We start from the raw sequence: 21,881 nt of genomic DNA, 5'->3' as shown, positions 1-21,881 counted from the left end.
GGACACCTCACCACTCTAAATTGGCGTGCCACTCATCGTCAGACTGCAAAAGGAGGTCCCTGTGGAATATAATACCCTGGCCATATTTAAGCTCTTATGAGGCATGATTGTAACAAAAACATTCCCCAACTTCCCACAAGCGAGTAATGCCCGTGACTGAGCAGAGAATGCTGTTTTTATCAAAACTGATCCAGAGTGCATTTTGGACAAGCCCTACACCTCCCCAAAATTGTCCTCCAAAAGCTTCACAAAAAATAGGCTTCATGGACATGAAAGATTCCTCATCAACTCTTGTACGTAAGAGGTACCAGGGCGAATAAACGTCACTGCCATCTTTAGCCTGGCATTACTCCCATGGTGTGGCCAGGGAGGGGAACGCCTTGGGGAACTATTTCTTACCATTTAAGTTGGACTCTGCCCGCTTAGAGACTGCTGGCAGCAGACCACCAGCAAGAGATGACATACTACGCTTCATGGCGTGTCATCCGCCCTCTTGCCACCCACTCCGACTAGGGGACCTACCCACAGATGCCACCCAGCCGCTGCAAAGGCCACCTGGCAGGATGGCCAACGAAGGGAGTCCTGATGCCCGAGGATGATGGGCCTCTACTCCTTGGCATACGTGGGAAGTTAACAGCACAGGCATCAGCGAGCGATTCCTATGTTGTCAGGGGGCTACAACCAACATGGTACATGGCAGACTGACCATCATACTGGATATGAGGTACAAAGAAGTCCATCGTCAGCACAGAAAGTGACACTGCATAGTGCATGGTGGAAAACACACCCAAGGTGTCCTAGACCAAGAGATGGAGAATGGGCCAGACTGCAACGTGACAATGAGAAAGTGAGCCAAATATCTCAATGCACGATGGATACAATGCATCATGTAAGGTGCCCTTCCCTAATTGGCTCACTATTCAGGAAAATTTTGAAAAATGGTCAAACCTTACAGGGGACCATCAGATAAAGGCCAAAATGCGTGAGACTCCTTTTAGTCACCTCTTACGACAGGCAGGAATACCTCTGGCCTATTCTTACCCCAGGACCCACAGGGCAGAGCAGTTTACGGAAAACACTTAAGTGGCTGAAAACACCTCTAGGTCACTTTTTCTGTTCAATCACTTCACAAAATTTACATTAAAATTGCCACAAATTAAGGATCCCATCCTTCATTTTGACAGAGAGCTCAATAATTCATCAAAATTTTTTCAGGACAATTTCCCAATTTACTGTGCATTGTAACTGTGCATTGTAACAATCACAAATATTACATTACCCATTAGTAATTCACAAGCTCAAGCTTCTTTATCCTGATCTACGCCTAATTATTTATTTCAAAACAAAGATTCCAAGACTTACCAAGTGGGAAAGTGCCGGTAGATAGGCACAATGAATAAAACACACAAACAGAATTTCGAGCTTTCGCAACCGGCTTCTGCTTCGTCAGGAAAGAGGGAAGGAAAAGGAAAGATGAAAGGATGTGGGTTTTAAGGGAGAGGGTAAGGAGTCATTCCAATCCCGGGAGCGGAAAGACTTACCTTAGGGGGAAAAAAGGATAGGTATATACTCGCGCGCACGCCCGCGCGCACACCCACACCCACACGCACACACACATCCATATTATTTATTTCAACATTTTTGTATTTGTATTTATGAATGTGACAACACCACCTTTATCCATACTGGATCTACATGATTAAGGGACTAAGTTATTACCCCTAAAATTAGTATTTTCTATTCCTGTTGTTATGAGTTATTCAGATAGACAAATGACATGAATTTCTTTCCAACTACTATCATCATCTTGCAAACAAATTAACATCTCGTTTACTTTCTTTCTTTCATCTCTAATATTCTAATGCAACAAGGTGATTTCACTTCAGTCTTTATTACTATACAAACCCTCCCTCCCCCAATGCTCTCTGCCAAATGACCTAAAATGGTCAAAAATCTACATCCACATATTTTCAAGAGATGGAATTTGTCTCTAAACTATAGTATGTGAAAACACCAAAGCACAGGAAGCGCATTACTCAACTGACTCCAGAGGTGTTCACCAGCTAACGGATACCGCAACAAGAAACCATCTGCACTCATTTTTATCATCGATTACATGGTCCAACAGCAATTCTGCTGTTTTATATTCTGAAGTCCTTTTATAGTAAATCGCATGTCCTGATGATGCCCATGTAACCATATTACATACCTTTAATTTTTATTTATTTGACTATGTTTTGTATAAGCATGAACCATTACAGCATTGCCTTCTATTGAAAGAAATCTACTTACAGGTAGTAGCTGACTTTTAAGGCAGATGGCAGCACATACTGTTACACCATTTAGTACTGTGAATTCAGCTATATGCCGAACAAGCAGATGTTCCATATAAACATATAAACACTATCATTTTGTTATCTTTATCAATATGTAACTTAGTACAGAATAATGGAAAGGAGGGGCGTGTAAATAATCCAGATTCATTTTGCTGTATCTGTGGCAGTTTTACTGTGAAAAAGCAGGGAGAAAATACAGAACCACTTTTGTAACAAAAGCTTACAAGGCTCAGATTATAATCAAACCAGAAGATCAATTGACCACTTGAGCTCAGACCGTGTGCAGAGTTTGTGCTGAAGACATACAGAACTGGACAAAGGGGAAAGACAACACAAAGTTTTAGAATACTGAAGTGTAATGTGACTCTCAAAATCACAATACTGACTGTGTCTTATGCACGTTGCAATGTTAAGGGTTTTACTGCAAAGGACAAAAAAAGTGCCATGCGCTCACACTTGCCACCTGCTACGAGCACACTGGTATATGACCCTGGTATTCCCACACATAAGCCACCTGCAGCCAGTACTGAACCTATTTTACATACAGCCAGTAACAGTTATTCATTATTACCGCTTGTGTCTGACGACTTTATTCATTATTACCGCTTGTGTCTGACGACTTTATTCATTATTACTGCTTGTGTGTGACAACTTTGTTCCTGAAGCATCCATATGGGCACAACAATTATTACAAGCTGTGCTAAATGGCACAGTAAGGTATTTAAAAGCTTTCTAAGGCTGCAGGAGAACTGCTACGTCCCAGACTGAAACGTCAATATCTTTCCACAGGAATAGAAAAAAAAAACCTCTTGCAGTACTTCAGTGACAATGAAAATCTACTTCACTGTAATAACATTCCATACTTAATAAACAAACTGGATTCTATTAAAAATTATCCCGAGTGACTAGAGGCCATTTATCAATTCTTGTAAAAGAAGTCTTAAGAGTGCACTGCTACACTATGGTAATGCTCTGTCAACAGTTACAGTAGCACACCCAGTGCAGCTGAAGGAGAATTATGAAAGTTTGAAGTATGTTTTGAAGAAAGTAAAATATATTGTATTGACATTCGAAAGTAATCTGTTTGATATCTGGCCAACAACAGGGATTCATGAATTAGACACATTATTTGTGCACGTGGGTAGTGCGGCAAGAGAAACACACTGTAATCAAAGATGATGTCCCCAAAGAGGAAGTTAAACCCAGTAGTAAGAAGGAAATAAGCAATAGCCTACTCGATCCAAAGGAGATACTTTTGCCACCTCTTATGTTAAACTTTGAGTAAGAAAACATTTCGTGAAAGCTCTTCACCAAGATGGTAATTGTTTTAAAACTCTCAGGACAGTTATCCTGCTCTGTCCGAAGCTAAAATTAAAGATGTCCTCTGTGACGGTCCTCAAATCACAGCTCTTGCTAAAGACAGAAAATATGACGCTAAATGTCTTCCAAACAGGAAAATGTTTGAAACACATGTAAAGAAGTTATTGACAATTTTACAGGGAACAATAAACACCCTATGTCAAAATTGTGGAAAACATGCTACAAAAGTTGAGAACACTGTGGTGCAATATTCAGATTTTTTTTTTAAATTATTTCCTGACAACCACATGACAGTCAGCGAAGAACATGGTGAATGTATCCACAAGGATACTCGAAAAATGGGGAGGATATCAAGGGCGATGGAATACTTCAATGATTGCAGGTAACTGCTGGATGCTTTGTACAGATTCGATTGAAAAGCACGTGGTAAAATCCAAAATACAAATACTTCATACAATATGAACAAGATTTTGCAGATGTGCTCTTTATGAAGTCAACACCCATGAAATTTGGTCATTAGAAAACTGTATTTTCATTTGTAACTCTTGTTTAGGTTTTTTAAAGATAATGTGTGAGAATTTCATTCTTGATTTGTGGGAAACCCTAATGTAATGGAGAAAAACTAGTCTTTTTCTTTTAATCAGCAGTACTGAGATATTAAGAGTCACCTTTCAAATATAAAAAAGCTCTCAATAAGTTTTAATTTGTAGCCGTATGTTATTCGTGCACAGCATGAATCCATGGTCCTAATAGTTTAGACACAATTATGATCTCTATAAAACTTCCTATGAGCAGTTTACTGCTGTTAATTATAAACATCCTCAGCGTAAGAATAATGAATCACTTAACAAAGAAAACCTAATAATAATGTTTATGTTACATGGAACGATAACATGTAATTAAGAAAGAAAAAGAAACTCGGTGTAAACTTAACAAACGTGTGTGTAATTTGTTGGGCGCTGGGTTCGGTGCTATTCTAAGTAGGCGGTAGACGTCAAATGGAACGCCTTGAACTACAGCAGATCACGCGACGAGTGAGCTGGCGCAATTCAGAGGCACGTGCAGCTAGCTGAATGAAAGCGAAGTAGATGCCGAGCCAGCAGAAAGCTGTGATGTAACGCGCTGTCTGTGCTTGCGGGAACGCGATTTCAGTTTCTATAGTGACTCACCAGCCTTTGCACTGTCTCGTCGAACGAGCCTATCTTGCAGCACGGGAAGGTTGTAAACACAGCAACCATTATCTAAGATGGATAGCTTACGAAGTCCATTCATTCACTCACTCATTCACAAACTTATTTTCTATCTTCGTGCATTTGTTGCCGTTTGGGTATAACTAATTTCTGACTACAGATCTAGCAGTACAAATCGTACATTTTACACCAGTTTTAATTTGCCAAAAAAGAAGACGCGTGCTCACGTGTGGGTCTTTCTTCATTTGCAACGTTATTTCGTTCCAAAGGAACACTAAAGTTATTTTACTTAATTTAATCACTTTGTGAAATAGGTCGAGAATCATATAACAGTATAGTCAAGACAGACAAAAGACGCCTCATGAAAATGAACGCGGAAAAATTTTTCGAACGCTAAATGCTGGCTCTGAACACTATGCGACTTAACTTCTGAGGTCATCAGTCGCCTAGAACGTAGAACTAATTAAACCTATCTAACCTAAGGACATCACACACACCCATGCCAGAGGCTGGATTCGAACCTGCGACCGTAGCGGGCGCTCGGTTCCACACTGTACCGCCTAGAACCGCACGGCCACTCCGGCCGGCCGAACGCTAAAAAGTTTCAGACGCAGACAGGAGCAGAAGTGAGGAAGAGGACATCACGGTGAAGGGGAATGGAGGGAAAAAAACCTGACCTCATGTATCCCTCCAGTAAATACATTTTCAATTGGTTGACAAAACAACAACCTGAATTAAACAACCAGAATTATGTGACTTTAAACGATCATAAATACTTAAGGCTTATTAGTGAAGTACTTATAAACTCCACGCTGAAACGTCTACTGCAAAAAAGAATACAGTTATAATAATTGAAACAGCCACTTCACTGCCAAACGAAACTCCATTCAGCTATTCCCAGTTAAAAGGCCACTGTTTTATCAACGAACGACCACGTGAAAGAACCATTGTCTTATCGACAGCTGTCACGAATCATAAACACATCGCAAAACAAAGCTTGCCGTACGACGCGCCTGATAACGGAAGACTGTCTTCAGAGCTGTAACGTGCGGCTGTGGTGGTACTGTTCCTGAGATAAGACCGATACACGCTGCGTCACGAAATTAAAAACCATGTAGAACGAAACTAGGGCGGACGGAAGGGCGCGCGATTCTTAATCGCGGCAGGCCAACTTTCTTTTTTAATTGGAGGGAGGGGGGGGGGGGGGGATTTCCGCCATGGCGGAGCGGTTGGCGTATATTAACATTCTTAGATATTTTGCACCTCCACTCACTCCTCCCCCTTACACACTATTTTCGTTCTCAGAAATGTGGTAACAGCGCCAAAGCTGACAAGAACTCTTACTAATTGAACGCTGTTTTCATTCCACGCAACCCTTGCTGAAGTGACAGTCGGCGTCCTCTGGGTGATCCAGCACTATGCGGCGGATGAAGGTTATCACATCACTTGATTTTATATTTAAAGGTGGTCATCTGCAAAAAAGAAAAACAAACTACGAGCATATCACCTCTCAGGCTTTAGGGGAGTTATACCCAGACTTCACTGACAAGTATGCTATTTAACCAAACTGATCGAGTTGGGGTTGAAACGATCCGCCCATCTTTAACAGCTACTTAGGAAGATTAGAGTTTAACGTCCCGTCCGTTAACAATGTGGTCATTACAAATGCAGCCTTCAGAGATTTAGGGAAACCACGTTAAACTCAAAGATGGCTGTATGGGTATTTCAACCTTGCATTCCCTACAGCGAATTCAGTTCCTCTACCACTATGCCACTTCCCTCGACAACTGAGAAAACTTCTAAAACTATATGGCCAAAACTAAGCATTTAACAGAACTCGATATTTGGAAATTGATTACCTGCCCCCCACCCACCCCCCTAAAAAGAAGGATGATTCTTCCCGCCTATAAAACCGAGGCATCCACCACACCAGCACCTATACAACAAATTCTAGCAATCTGGTTTTGGGTATCTATTTTATAGCCTGCCAATAATTTTTATGGAGTGTATCGAACTGTAATTGATATAAGACGTTTCAAGGACGAAAAAGTCAGCGACGTAATTTACTGTTTCTGTTGTTGAATTCTTAGCAAAAGAAAGTACTAAGTTAACACCTCAAACACAAACTACATGCTTCCTCAATTCGCACGAGCTCTGCTTACTCCCACCTGCGAGCATTTCACCACCTACCGCCTACACTCTACAGAGTGAGGAAGGTCATGAAAATCAGAAATCCGGACTTCAGTTCCGATCAGTAAAGAGTTTCAGCCACTCACAGTAGGCCTACGTCTGATCAATGACTACTGCGCTGTTAATTGAAGATATGGGTCACAAAACTAGAAAACTGTAATTAGATGCAATTGCAGTTAGTGAACGATGCAAGGTAAGGATTCGTGACAACGTGAAACAGCTACAGCATGTGAGAAACTACTGAGAGATATCAACTTACCTCTTCCACCAGAATACAGTAATGAGCCTAATGACTTTCCGCGCTCTTTAGCTGTGTTAGCGATAGGCCTAAAGTAGGCAAACTGAAGAACAACTTTAACTGTTCCCGCCCGGGAGAACATCACCGCTTAACTGCTGAAGTCATTACTACACGACCGCAAATGAATGCCTCCTTCACGCAGCGTTAGGTGCCGAATGCAAACTAGAACCACTTACGGGGCAGACCCCAAACACTTCCGCCACTTCCATTCAGTTTAGTTGGGGGTAGAAAGGGCAGCAGCTTACCGCAACGGAGCTACTTGTAAATACATGTATTCAGCAGAGAAGACAATACCTGCCACTTTGACACTTCGGCGGAAGACAAGAAAGTAAAGAACAAATTTTTCTGTTCATTACAATATGCATTGTATCCAGTCCTGACATGAGAGCAACAAATAGGCAAGAAACAGCTTGCCACAAACAGACGCAAACACTGTCAAATGACATCAATGAAATGATTTTTAATGTTTCAACTTGCAAGAACAATTTTGTGACAGTGTACGACAATTTCAACATGCCAATAGGATTCGTCGGTTCAGGGTCGCAATTGTCTATACTGATTAATTTTATCATTCTCGGCCCTGAACTAGTTGCGCGTAAATAAATCTTTCTTTTGTAAAAATTGTCACTGTTCTAATAATCACATCTACAGCTGCAAGTTTCCTATTCGTTGGCGTTGACAATATGCGAGTGAAGTGACTTCAAGCTGAAATGTTACGCAATAATGACAGGAAAATTTTTCGGCTAACAACAATGTCTTGCGGAAAACATGACACTTTTCCCTCTCACTCTCACGAGCGCCGAGCGGAGTGCTGACGCAAAGCTTCAAGGTCACTTCGCTCTTGACGTGGCTCATGATGAAAGCTGCGAAACGTGGCGGGAATCGCAAGAGATTGGCGTGGCTCAAAGTCGCTTTCATTAACAGATTTTCCATCTGAATTTCTGCTGACACTAACTAGAACCATTGGAACGCCACTTCTGCCGAAACACAGTGAAATGAAATCAACGCTCCAGCTGTCAGTATCTTCCTACTTCATCTACGAGGTACGTTCAGAAAGTGTAGCGTAATATGACCATAACGGGTTGCGGTATTTTGTTTTATGAGGGCTGCCAACACTAAATGGTTGAGAGGGATCCCCTGACCGCAACGAGGATCGCAGGACATCGTAGCACGTAAACTCACGTTGTAGTGCCCAGTTGCGTAAAGATGTCGATACGAAATCCCGCCACGTGCGAACCACGTGTTATGCTCCGCTTCCTACTTACGGAAGGAATAAACCACCTACTCACGGAAGAAATAAACAAACCGATCACGTGCTATGCTCCGATTCCTATTCGCGGAAGGAATAAACCAATCGAATTTTTTCGCGAATCAAAACTGTTCACGGAGAAGGAATTATGAGCGAAACTGGTGCAAGTGGTCGAGGGAGTTCACTGGAGGCAGAACAGATGTTCGCGAAGGACAGTGCAGTAGCAAACCTCCCATTCTGACTGAAGACTTGGAACAAGAAATCGAGGAATCTCTTCATGATGACCGCCGACTGGAAGTGGATGAAATTTCTACGATGTTCCGACTCCCACAACGCTCCATAACTATCTTTGACGAGACACTTACAGAAACACTGGGATACCGGGAACTGTGCGCAAGATGGATCCCAAAACAGCTGACAGAGCAACACAAGAAAAATCTGGTCAGTAGCGCCCATCAGTTTCTTGAGCGACTTAAACTGGAAGGTAAGGTTTTCTGAGCTCTTTTCGGACAGATGAAACGTGGGTGGCTTATTACACGCCTGAGACAAAAAGACAGTCGCCACAGTGGCGCCACGTCAATTTCTCATTTATCAAAAAACTGACAACCGCGATTTCGAGGAACAAAATCATGGTCTCAGCGTTTTGGCAGAATTTCAGCATCAGGGGGCGGCAGATATTCACAGACCCTAAAAAAGACTTTCACAGATCCTAAAGAGACTCAAAAGGAAAATTTAAAACAAAAGGTGGGAATGGTGGCGAGAGGCGTGTGGTTGTTGCACGACAACGCCTTTCCTCAAGACAGCCTTAGCCGCCAAGGCGCTCCTGAAGTCATTTGGTTGGGATGTTTTTAATCTCCCCCCCCCCCCCCCCTCCCGATTCCCTTGACTTGGAGCCCTCAGATCATCTTTTTCATCTTTTTTCACATTCTTGAAATCACATGAGTTTAATTAAATTTTCAATTGACGAGAAAGCACAGAAAGAGGTTCTGAGATGGGGGAAGGAGCTGGCGAGAGAGTTCTTCGACGAGGGCATTAGTAAGCACTGCAAAGGATGCCGATTATGTGAAAAAAAAAGTCAACAAGAGTATCAACAATAATTTTTTTTCAAATATACTTCTTCTAGAAGATCCAAAAACTCTAGCACACTTACTTTCTGAACATGCCTCATAGCATCAAAGATTAACTGAAGTACAGCGGGTATTCGGGGGGGGGGGGGGGGGGGGAGGGAGAGAGAGAGAGGGAGGGAGAGAGGGAGAGATCGTCCCGGGCTGCAATCTCCTTGGCTTCCAAGACGTTCACATGGGCCAGGAAACGCAGGTGTTCCCAACGGCAGCAGCTGCTGCATGTGGCTTTGTCTCTAGAGCAAGTGTGCTGGCTAACACTGCATTGTGCCACGCGCTCAGACCTTCTACGCGTCGCAATAGTCGGCTAGAGGGGGAAAGAAACTGGTCTCCCTGTCTGCATGCCATACCAGTCACCTTCAAAGCCGAAGGTGTATTATCCTTCCAAGAACTACAGACGTGTCTTGCTATTGACATTCAAAAAAGGCCGATATTCGGCGAAGATGCCGCAGCTGGAAGATAAGGAAGGGGCAAAAAGTTGAAGTAGGTGAGTAGATTCACTGTCTGAAATGGAAGAGAGTGAATGACACGAACAAGGGCGTCTCATAAACCATTCAAAAATAATTGAACGTTATGTAAGATGGGTAAACTGTTCAAAGTGCTGTAGACGAGAAAATGGGAATTTAATGACAAACATTAATGGAATGAAACCAAAAAGCGAAGTAACTTAAATAGAATGTGCAAACTACTGTCCAAATCCATCTTCCACGACATAAAATAAAGATATCTGAAAAATCCTAACACCAACACTTTTGCATTATAATCAAGCTAGCTGTCAACCTGTGTCACTTCATTAACAATAGATGCTGTCTTCTCTGACCCTGAACGAGCTGAAAAATACTCCACATTGCTTAGGAACATTTGTAAAATATCTCCAATTACATACCAACCAATTAACTCGATACACTCTTCACAACTGCAGTGTGCTCGAAAATATCATTCGCTGTCACAATGATGTGCAGGGACACATGAGTATTGTCCTCCCGGCAAATCTAACATGTTGCCAGTCCCGGTTTGGGTGACCCACGCGTGAGCAACATCACCACTGTTTTTCAACTGTGATACGGGCAGTATCCCAATACATGTACCAGAACATACCTTTAAGCTAACGTGATTAATGTTTCAACAGTCTCTCATTGTGTACAACTACATCTGCTTCTACCTCAGCCAGCTGAACTGAATACAGCAAAAACTGTACACTAGGAAGCAAGTCCTACTCCTGGAACACCCCAAATTAAAAAATAAAATTTACAGAAGGTGGACATATTTAAAAATATTCCTTACTGTCAAAAAACATAAAATAGTTACTCTTCTTATGATAGAATATAACAGTACACTGGGGAACAACAGTGGCCACAGTAAGTGATCTGCAATATTGAAATATGATATATTCAATAATGAGTATTTCCAAACATTTCTGATAATACTGGAGAAATCAGATAGAGGTCGCATTCAGTGGCATGGTCATGTCCTGTGAGTATTATTCCCTAGTGGTCCTATATATAACCTGCAAATCAATGACTGGAGAACCCATGCACAACCTAAGGAAAGCTCACTGGATGTTGATAACAAGGATATGAAAGGTTTTGGCCAGTCCCAAAAAGACATGACATATCCAAAAAGTTATGTCAGATAAAAATAAGCAGTCCCAGCAGAAACCGGAAAATATTTCGATGAAAAGGAACAAACAGGTAATACTGACTGACTGTGTCTGTCTGACAGGTGAGAGTGGAGAAAGGCTGGAAGGATGGAATAAGAGAGTGTAATAGGAAAGACTGGTGTATGTACGTGCGCGTGCGTACGCGCCCGCCCGCGCACGCCCACACACACACACACACACACACACACACACACACACACACACACACACACACACACACACACAAAGATCACACATTTTTATCATTTTTATTTAAAAGAACTAGGAGCAAATAAAAGAGAAATCTGTTAACATCTATTAAATTGAGTGTTAAAATGTCAAAGTATTTGTATAGAGAATAGTCTTGTCAGTGTAAAAACATGCAGCTTGATAAGAACATTTTTGAAGAAGTAGGTGTACTTAGATATCAGTAGATAGTGAACAATGCCAGTGATGAGAAACGTGACATGGAGGAAGGGATCAAAGCAGTATTCTGAGCCTCATATTCTTTCGACAAATTATTGTAACCCAATTTTTTTCCCAAGATTAAGGACATATAAAACAATAATCGAGCCACTGTTACTAATGGCTGTTACTAATGGGGGAGAATAGATATACCAGAAAAAAGGTATTCGCACCAGTTTGTGAGGAAGCAGAATGGTGGAGAATAGAGAACAGGAATATATATTTATATATAATTAATTACATGTTGTTGCAGAAACCAAGACACGAAAACTAAGATGCTTTAACTACTTCCATAAAAAAAGGGGGAATCAAGACAGAGAGAAGTATGTGAAGAAACCTGAAGGATGAAGACCTTCAGGCTTATTGAAAACAAGATGGTGAGACTAAACGGCCTAGGATCTTCAGAAGATTCCAAAGGCAGAGCACTGTGGATGAGATTACTTGACAGTGTCAAAAGATGACTGCAGTTTGTGAGGGCCAGGAGGGTAATAGTAAACAGCCTTGTACAAAAGTGAAATGTGAATAAGCAGCTCAAATATTAAGAAGTGCTACAAAAGAATGTTAAAAATGAGATAGTGTAGATCCTATACCTCATGGAGTGGTGCTGAATCAAACAGGGGAAAAAATAAGTGTGAGCCACAACTTGACTAAATGAAAAGATTGGTCAGCAGTTCACATCCTGGGGCACCAAGGAATCATCAGTTTAGCAATGTAGGGAAGCGAGCGCGCACCTGTGTGTGTGTGTGTGTGTGTTTTTTTAGGAACTTACGGGCACTCAACGGCAAGGTTATCAGTGCTCTGAAGACAACAGTGACATACCTGAATAGAGTTACACTGTTTGTACTGATATCTACTGAATACACAGAAAAGATAAAAACATGTCTTGAAAAATAAAAGAATGTGCTAAAATGTGACATCATAAACAAAAAATATTCATATGGCTTTTTTTATCTTTCTCCATGCATGTAGTGTTCAGTAGGTCAGGATGATGGAATTACTCAAGTGTTCCGTGTAAACATTTTAATTAAAATAATGAGCAGGGTACATTACTGAATAATTACTAAAACGTGACAGACTGGGGAGTCTTAAAGGTAGAAAGTCTCTAGTAAAGATGCATTCATGAACCGACAAAGTTAGGTGGGTGACAGAATTATAATAGGGACAGTGACATAAGGACAGATGTACATAAAATTAACATGGACAATGGAATTACTGTCTTAGTGTAATGGCATGATCCATAACTGGAAGATAACTTTACCAATGTGATCCAAACAAATAAAATATAAGAACAAAAATATTACAAGAAACAGAACAGATGCTGTAATAAGCAGAATCAAAATAAACTGATGACTAACACCATTTAGTATCAGTGTAAGGACAAGCAAGTTTATTCCTAATTATTTATAAAAATATCACCAAAAGTAAGGCAAACCCTAGGTTGAAAAATATTTTTGAATAGTTAGTGAAACAATAAGATTATGAGCATGTTCTATCATATTAAATAACGGAATCACACCACTGAATTTGACCACAATAATTTCACAATTATATTGTTCCCCAGAGTTATAGACAGTAAAAAAAGGCTGAAACAAGTGGAAAAAAATTCATAGGTCACACATGAACACATGCCATCCAAAATACGAGTAACATTCTGATGAAATTCTTATTTTGCACAAAAATGAAATAGAGTTTTGGATTATTACAACTGATTTTGTACAATAAGATGGGGTGGTTTGTGCTGATAATGTTGATCAGTAAGACACACAAGGGTATGCCGGTATGTCAGAAAGATTATAAAAAATTTTCTGGGGTCTCAGAGCCAGTAATACGCACAAATGAACTTTCACAGCTTTTGGTTAGTTAACTGTAGTGCTGTTTCTCAGCACCACTGTAAGTATTTCAACACTATTATAGGGCAGCAGCTGGCGAGATAGGGGCATAACAATACCATCTGATGAAGATCAAAATATTATTGCCTGCCATGCTTCAAATGTTTATAGATATAGCTGACAACAAGAAAGAATGTAAGAAATATTCACAGAATAACAGGTTAGTTTACTTCCTCAATAGGCTGATTTCAGTAAAACTTATGACACCTTAAAAATTATATTCATACTGTCTACTGTCTAAAATAAACTATGTCTTTCCCTCTACCTCCCCTACCCCCAACACACACACACACACACACACACACACACACACACACACACACACACACACACACACACACACCTATATTATGAATTTTGTAATTGCAATGAGAAACACTTCACTATTCAAAAGAAATATCAAAGAAAAGAATGTGTCATGGTTGCTCCTGTACAATTTTTTTTTTCCTTACCAAAGTGTTTCAATTGATCTGCAACAAGAATATCAAGCTAAGCACACAATTTTTTGAACATGCAGTTTTATGACCACCTAACAGTTTGCTTACTTTTAATGCAAGCTTATGAGCACCATTACTGCCAGGGAGAATACAATCTTACAGATTGGGCCTACTCTTTTTAATTTCACAGAACTTTTATCTTCTATCATACTAAACTCAACAACATACATATGAAATATTCTACTTTAAAAGTATGATTATTGACATGTATGGCCTCATGTGAAGCTATACGTTTACCCTCTCGTAAAAAAGTATACATTAAATGGAGGTATAACAACTTTCATATCACACACTGTTGCTGATGTGTTTTCATGTAAGTCAAATAACTCCACCACTACACACACACACACACACACACACACACACACACACACACACACAAATTAAAATCCAATATTTCCATGCTATACACAAAGCACAGTGGAAGAATTGTTAATGCACTGACTGAACTTTCATTCAATAGGACAAGAGACAAATTCCTGTCACATCATCCCATATTTAAATTTCCAGCAGTTTTCTTCACAGTTTAGAGATAGTATCAGAATAGTTACTTGAAAAACACAATGTCATTTTCCTTTTACAATCTGAGCAAATACTGCCAAAATTATCCTTTACTAATTTCAGGCTTTCAGCCAGAATAAACACATTGATTATTAAGATCAAGGTTTATCCATTTAAAAATTCATTGCTGTGGAGCAGATGCAGTAACCACTGGTTAGAAGTGAATGAGCCACAAACAACATTTATCAGACTTCTATCATACTACTGTGTCTATCACAAACCTGGCATGTCATTATTTTTGCAAAGTCCACCACTTAAAGAAACAAAATAGTAAAATTATGATGTCTCCATTTCTGTACTAGAATGTGAACCTCACTATATCATACCATTATTAATTATGCAGATGGTGGGATGAGTGTTCTTAATACAAGTACAGCATGTTCAGCACAACTTCTGAAGAAATGGCATAGCACATACACAATCAGTAAAACATTACTTAGTGTATTAAGTGCTTCATCTCAATAAAAATATTTTAGTGAATTATCTGCTAACACTGATCAGCTTCTGTAATTATCTTCCATCATTCCATACATCAAGACAGGCCAAAAGCAAAAATCATCGATGAGCCTCCACTGAAAGCAGTAAAAGCCACAAGAACAAAATTTTTGTGAACCAATGCTACTGCCTGACCATTGTTCTGACCAATTGTTCTGATTTCTCACAAAGAAAGTCTGCTTGAGATATGTCACACAGGTTACCTAGCAATGACTGCCCTGTCCATTCTAACTTTTATCATCTGTCAAATGTTCAGTTTTGGAAAACCAAACTTTATCAAGATTGTTTTTTGTTTCCATGGTTTAATGAAACATGAGTACATAAGAATATACTGCTTCCTGTAAACAACAGAAACGTAGATGATCAAACCAAGTAATTCGGAGTAAGCTATGTCTCTCGGCTGATTGCGAATAAATAAAAAATTTCTGTTATGTATGATGACACAGCATAGCAGATTTCGATGCTGATGAAATGTAAGATACTGAACGGGCAGTTCCCCACGAGCAACAAATTTCTTCTGAATAGTACAAGACTCTAGAGTTTCAATCATCCATTTCCCATGACGCCACGAAAAACAAGATACACGCATTGTTTTGAGCGAAAAGAGGCAGCTGTAATTAAAAAATGATCAAAATGCTAACCAAATGGAAATAATTTTTTGCTAGAGAATTTGATAAATACACGTGCCGAGTATTTTCTTTTATTTGATAATTATTCACCTATAAAAAAATTCAACCTCTTAATTTTCTACGAAAACATGACAATTTAATCAGTTCCTAGTACCAACTACATTTGTAAGGAACACAAGGACCACAAATAATTATAGTATTAACCTCTCCCCCTCCGCTAATTTGTTTTCAATATGTAGTTTCAGCTGACAGAAAGAAAACACACAAAGAACGTCTATTCGGCGGCACGGAATATACTGCTCAAACAGTTCGAAACTCGTTGACGTATCATTCAGTGTCACACAGAAATTAATATTTGTTCTTGTGCACTCTTTCAACAATGTTATCAAAAAGCAAATAATGTGGGAAACAAACATCTGCCAAGCATCACTCCAGTCTACACGAAGCCGTCACGGTAGAGTTGACTTAAAGCTTACCTCATTGTGTAACGACGCTGCTCTTGTTACGTACGTAGCATCTCACAGTAGGCATTAACATATACACATAGAATACACAAATATTCTGCTATAAAACAGTGACGGTATCTACATTGACACAGCTTCTCTCTTGCAGTGCCTCACGCTGACACCGCAAGATGGCGAAGCCGGGATTGTTTTGGCGCCGACAAATGTCAGGAGGGACGCTATTGGACGGAGCCTGAGTTCACTCCCAGGGCCTACTCTTACCATATGGCTATATTTACAGCTCTCCTACGTAGATACAGTTCCACGCCGTACAGGTTGACAACAGAGGAGGAGACTGGAGCAATGATTGTGAACAGGAGTATAGCACTCCAAAACGCCTATAATGAATTTAAGCTCAGCGTAAATTGGCAGAGAACACTTTCACAATGAACTGCGTTATTGGTAGAGCCAAATAGGTAATGCCAGCCCATAAGAAATATTTCAGAAATATATGAGCACATATTCCAAACTATTGAACTCATCCCTGAAACAAATAAACTTATTTTATTTTTGCTGTCCAGAACAGTGGACTGCTTTCCAAAGAGAATTGACGAAAACCAATAGACTTAAATTACCTACGAAAGTGAATACCACACACAAATTGACAGCTATTTGACATTCTGCAGAAAGCAATGTGGAGTGATTTAACTTTCGAGCTATGTTATCGGGTAACGTACCGGAGAAATTTTCCCAATATTCGTGAGCTAGTGTCAATGCGCGAATGTGAACAAGCAAGTAATCGCTCCGAGTTATTCAGGCATTTCAGGCTACAAGTTTCTTCGTAGATAAACTATACGCGCAAACAGCAACTGACCATATTCTTAACGCAGGGAAATGCGTGTCACTCTGCGAGGGACTGAAAGTTACTTAGTGGCAGACTTGACAACTGATGCGAAGTAGGCCAATTGAAACCAAGAGTACGGATGTGTTGCCGCATTCAGTAGATAATAAGTGTAAGTAAATGCTTTATAGCCAGCTGTCAAAACAGTGATTTGCTTAAATTATATAACAGTTTCAGGAGTTGTTTCAATGTGCTGAAAAGCTGTGTGCAGAAGTTTGTCTCTCTATTCGAATGCCCCCGTCTTACCAATCCAACCAATATTACTGTGAAGTGGAAGATAACAAGAAGTTTCACAGATCACCTGAGTTGTTGACGCTTGTTCAAGCATCAGGCTGTACATGTGCGAAGAGGACTTGAAGTTCAGCAAAAAAATGGGTGATGTTCTCCGCTTTCATTTCCTTCTAGATGTTCCACGACCTCAGACAATAGTCCAGTGACTGCTAGCCTTGAAACTAGTGTGTGCATTTTCCTGTCGCTCTATGTTTATAGTCGGAATGTGTACTTTAATGGCAAGGCTAATTTCAGTGACAAACCTCATCTTTGTTAAGAACCAGAAGCTCTCACATCACTTTGCTCAGTGAGGCCTGAGAAACGACAAGCCTGGGTTTGTACGGGATAGAGCCCCAGATGTGTCATTGTCTCTCACCGCCGAAGGACACACTTATCAATCATTTGTTCGCGTACATCCAATAGATGACCGATATCTTCAGGAAGACAATTGCCACTCTATCACTTAGAACAGTTAGAACGGTTTAAGCAACCAGAGAACATGTCAGGGCACGTCCCCTCGGTCAACAAGGTGAAACTGGCGGTCTCTCTGATTCCATTAGTCATGAGAGGACTTGTCTTTCCTCTGTTGGGATACCTACTATGGTTACCCCATGACAATTCGCTTGTCAGACGGACGAGAGGCACGGCAAGAGGAAAATCCACTGTAGGCATGCGCAACACGAGTAGCGAAGTTCTAACGCCAAACGTGAGCCGTCTCATTGTCAAGTGTGGTTAAGTTTTGTAGTTAAAAGCTACAGCGTCGGCACCAGCTGACATGCCTACAGGTTGTTGTGACTTCACGCGCACTTATAAGCGTCCAGCAGCACGTTTATGCATCGCTACCTTCCGAGCGTCAGTTGTTTTACACAAATTGTGTCTGTAAATCAGCTGTCCGATTTCGGATGTGCGATGAAGAGAGGTTGTCAGTACATTCGTAATTTTTAATAAATATTCTTATGGATGTCAGGATGGATGGAATTCGTGAGGAGAAGGGGAGGAGGAGACTGTAAAACACGAGATGTTTATAAATTCTTATCGACACCAAATAATACCTTTCCATACTGTTTCATTGACCAACTTAAACTACGCGCGTTGTGGAAAAATGTGTGAAGTGGTAATTAATAGATTATTGCACTTAAACGTTTACGAGACGTGGAATGGCTAGAAATGTTCCGGGTGAGTAAAATACGCATTCATATTCCTGCGAACAGAATTAGTGAAATGTTTTGTCACTAACCATCGATTGTGTGCAAAAGTAACTGGCACTAAAAGGAAGAGTGGGAACAACGCTTTACACATCAACCAGCTGTGCAAAATAAAGGATTGTTGCCAATCAGTTTGATTTTTCTAATGCAACAACTACGTATATCATTTGTGCGTGTATTGGCAAACAGAACAGCATTTTCAGAATCGGTGTTGGAGTGTTTATAATGACCAACCAGAAGCGGTATTGGAAAATCGGTTAACGACGAGATTAGGGAGCCGTATCGGCTGTCTTCTATGCAAGGCATTTATGTTTTCCTGTCTTCCTCTACGCATCTTCTAGATATACGGTTAGATAACAAACTGTAAGGAAATATTGGGATGGCATGAGCATAAACCTGCTTTCAGATATTTAGCACAAAAGTAACTTGTTTGGGTTGTCTGTTGATTCGCTGCAAAACGACGTTCACCTTGTCGCGTTGCATAACATAATCCGTTTGTTGCGTTTTATTTCTTATGCAAACCTTGCATATTCTGTGAATCAATTCGCACGTAGTACCGCTCCTCTATCCATTAGGCGTGGTAATACTATAAGACGATATATTTCTCTTTTGTTTATTTATTCAGCCAAGTTACGTTTGGTTTCTTGGTATACAGTTGTTCACAATCGAGTAAACACCTCGTACGTTCGTTGTCTCCAGCACGTAATTTACGTCAAGTTAGTGCTCTGTTAAGGTAACGAGTTCACACTGGTTTTCAGGCGAAGGTGAAACAGTCTAATTATCTATTGCCAATGTACTGTTTGATTAAAGAAATATCACTACTACGAGCGAGCTTTCATCGCTTCCATCTATAGCTCTGAAGTACTCGATTATGCTGTATGCACTTCTAATTCCAGTTTGTTCCTTTACTTGAATGAAACCTAACGTTTTTCAATGAGGTTGGCGCAAATTTTAGAGAGTATCTGCTACGATGCGGACGAGAGATTGGTGTCTTGTTTGTCTTTTATTTTTTGTGAGATTGAATAATTATAGCAGTGTTCCAGTTCGTAAATAAGCTAACTGGAAAAAATTTAGTCATCTCCTTAAATAGATACTGACAGCAGGCTATCATGTGACCCTGCACCGCTGTTTTCAAGTTATAGCTGTTGGTTGCAGTTAATCAGTGCAGTTAGATGTGTAACACATCGCTCTTAACAGAACAAAATCGACAGACAGAGGTAATTTCCGGAGTACCCCAAAGAAGTGTGGTAGGTCGTTACTGTTTACAATGTACATGAATGATCTAGTAGAAAGCGTCGGATGCTCTTTAAGACTGTTCGCAGATTTTGCGATAGTCTGTAACTAAGTAGCAACGCCAGAAGACAGTATCGATTTGCAGAATCGCCTGCAGAGAATTGATGAATGTTGCAGGCTCTGGCAATTGACCCTGAACATAAATACATACCGCGTATTAAGCCACTACGTACAACTACACTACTGACGGGAAACTTCTGTAATAGTATCTACCATAAAATATGTAAGCGACCTTAAGTTGAATGATCACACAAAACAAATAGTAGGAAAAGCAGACGCCAGATTGGGATTCGTTGGAAGAACGTTAAGAAAGTGTAACTCATCCACGAAGGTAGTGGAATGCGTTACCGAGAAGTTTAACAAACTATAGTGGCAGTCGTCACAAGAGAGGTGTTGTGCATCACAGAGAGGGTTTACTATTGTAATTTCGAGGGAATGTTCTTCGGGAAGAGTCGTATTACTTCCTCACATATACATCTTGCTTAATGACCACGACGAGAAAATTCGACAAATTAGAACCAGTACAGAGGCTTGCCGCCAATCATTCTTCCCCCGCGCCATTCGCGAGTGGAACAACATAGGAGAGGATCACTTAGTGGTACCAGAAGTACCCTCCGCTTCACACCATTAGGTGTAGATGTACTTATCAAAAACAGTAATCGAACTTCGGAATGTATTCTTTTTCTATGCCTTTGCCCCGCATTTACTCGGTTCCTATTGGATTTGGCCCGCTTAATTTAAGCGTTGGCCGGCTACCCTTCGTCGCCGCCCGATTACCCCACCTCCCCCGCCCCACCCCATGGAGCAATACGTGTATGCCAAAAAATCTGCGTCTAGTGTTATTCACGTGGAAGTGTGCGAACGTTACCTAAATGTTTACGAATCGTGTAACTGGGGAGGGACATGAATACTAGCCCGGTATTCACCTAGTGGGATGTGAGAAACCGCCTAAAAACCACATCCATGGTGACCAGCAAAACGGCCCTCGCGTTGATTCGCCGTGCACACTGCACGAGGCCAGGAAGCGGCATGCTTAATACGCGCCGTTATCTGGGAGGATATACTCGAACTTCGAATGAAAATAATCTAGTCGACACGTAAAATTTCTGTCACCAGAATTTATTGTTTGTGCGTTAATTCTGTTCAAATGGTTCAAAGGGCTCTGAGCACTATGGGACTTTAATATCTGAGGTCATCAGTCAAAAAATGGTTCAAATGGCTCCGAGCACTATGGGACTTAACATGTGAGGCCATCAGTCCCCTAGACTTAGAACTACTTAAACCCAACTAACCTAAGGACATTACACACTTCCATGCCCGAGGCAGGATTCGAACCTGCGACCGTAGCAGCGGCGCGGTTCCGGACTGAAGCGCCTAGAACCGCTCGGCCACAGCGGCCGGCATTCTGTATTAATCATATAAAAATATATTTAGAACCTGTGATGCTGTTTGTCAGTGCAGGTCCGAATGAACAACGTGAACGAAATTTCATGTTATGGACATTTGGAATCAAGTACCTTTCTCAAGAACATTACATACCGTAGCAAGTAAGGTCGCGCGACTTTAGTAGGCCAAACAATACAGTAACGAGATGGTATTTGAATCGAGGCATGTAATATGGTTCGACGAGTCAACGTTTTGCCTCTTTTCAAATGATGCAATGTGTCTAAATCACCGGCTGTCCAAGGAAGCCTTTAACCGGCAATGTCTGAAGGTTGTTGTTGGGGCAGGAGGTGGTTCTCTGATGTTTTGGGGATGTTTTTCATACCATGACTTGGGCCCACTCACTCAGGTTAGCGGAAATATGGACCAGGATGTTTATTTCAGCATTCTCGGTGACCAAGAATTGCCTTTCCTTTGACATCTTTTATGATGAGTGTGCTGTGGACA

At 40.8% G+C, this 21,881-nt stretch overlaps 1 protein-coding gene across 2 annotated transcripts in view; it reads right to left on the bottom strand.

Moving 5' to 3' along the window:
* Positions 1-16,530, bottom strand: part of LOC126273106 (myb-related protein B-like) — a 186,957-nt gene extending 170,427 nt beyond the window's left edge. The window contains exon 1 of one of the 2 annotated variants that reach the window (XM_049976550.1): positions 16,356-16,530. In XM_049976550.1, the coding sequence (XP_049832507.1) occupies positions 16,356-16,360 (5 nt within the window). In that variant the 5' untranslated portion in view covers positions 16,361-16,530. The remainder of the gene's footprint in view (positions 1-16,355) is intronic. The other variant, XM_049976547.1, reaches the window with a different exon arrangement.
* Positions 16,531-21,881: the final 5,351 nt, after the last annotated feature.

This window comes from Schistocerca gregaria, chromosome 5 (assembly GCF_023897955.1).
Source record: "Schistocerca gregaria isolate iqSchGreg1 chromosome 5, iqSchGreg1.2, whole genome shotgun sequence".
NCBI lineage: Eukaryota > Metazoa > Arthropoda > Insecta > Orthoptera > Acrididae > Schistocerca > Schistocerca gregaria.
This window is presented reverse-complemented; position numbering and strand designations above follow the sequence as displayed.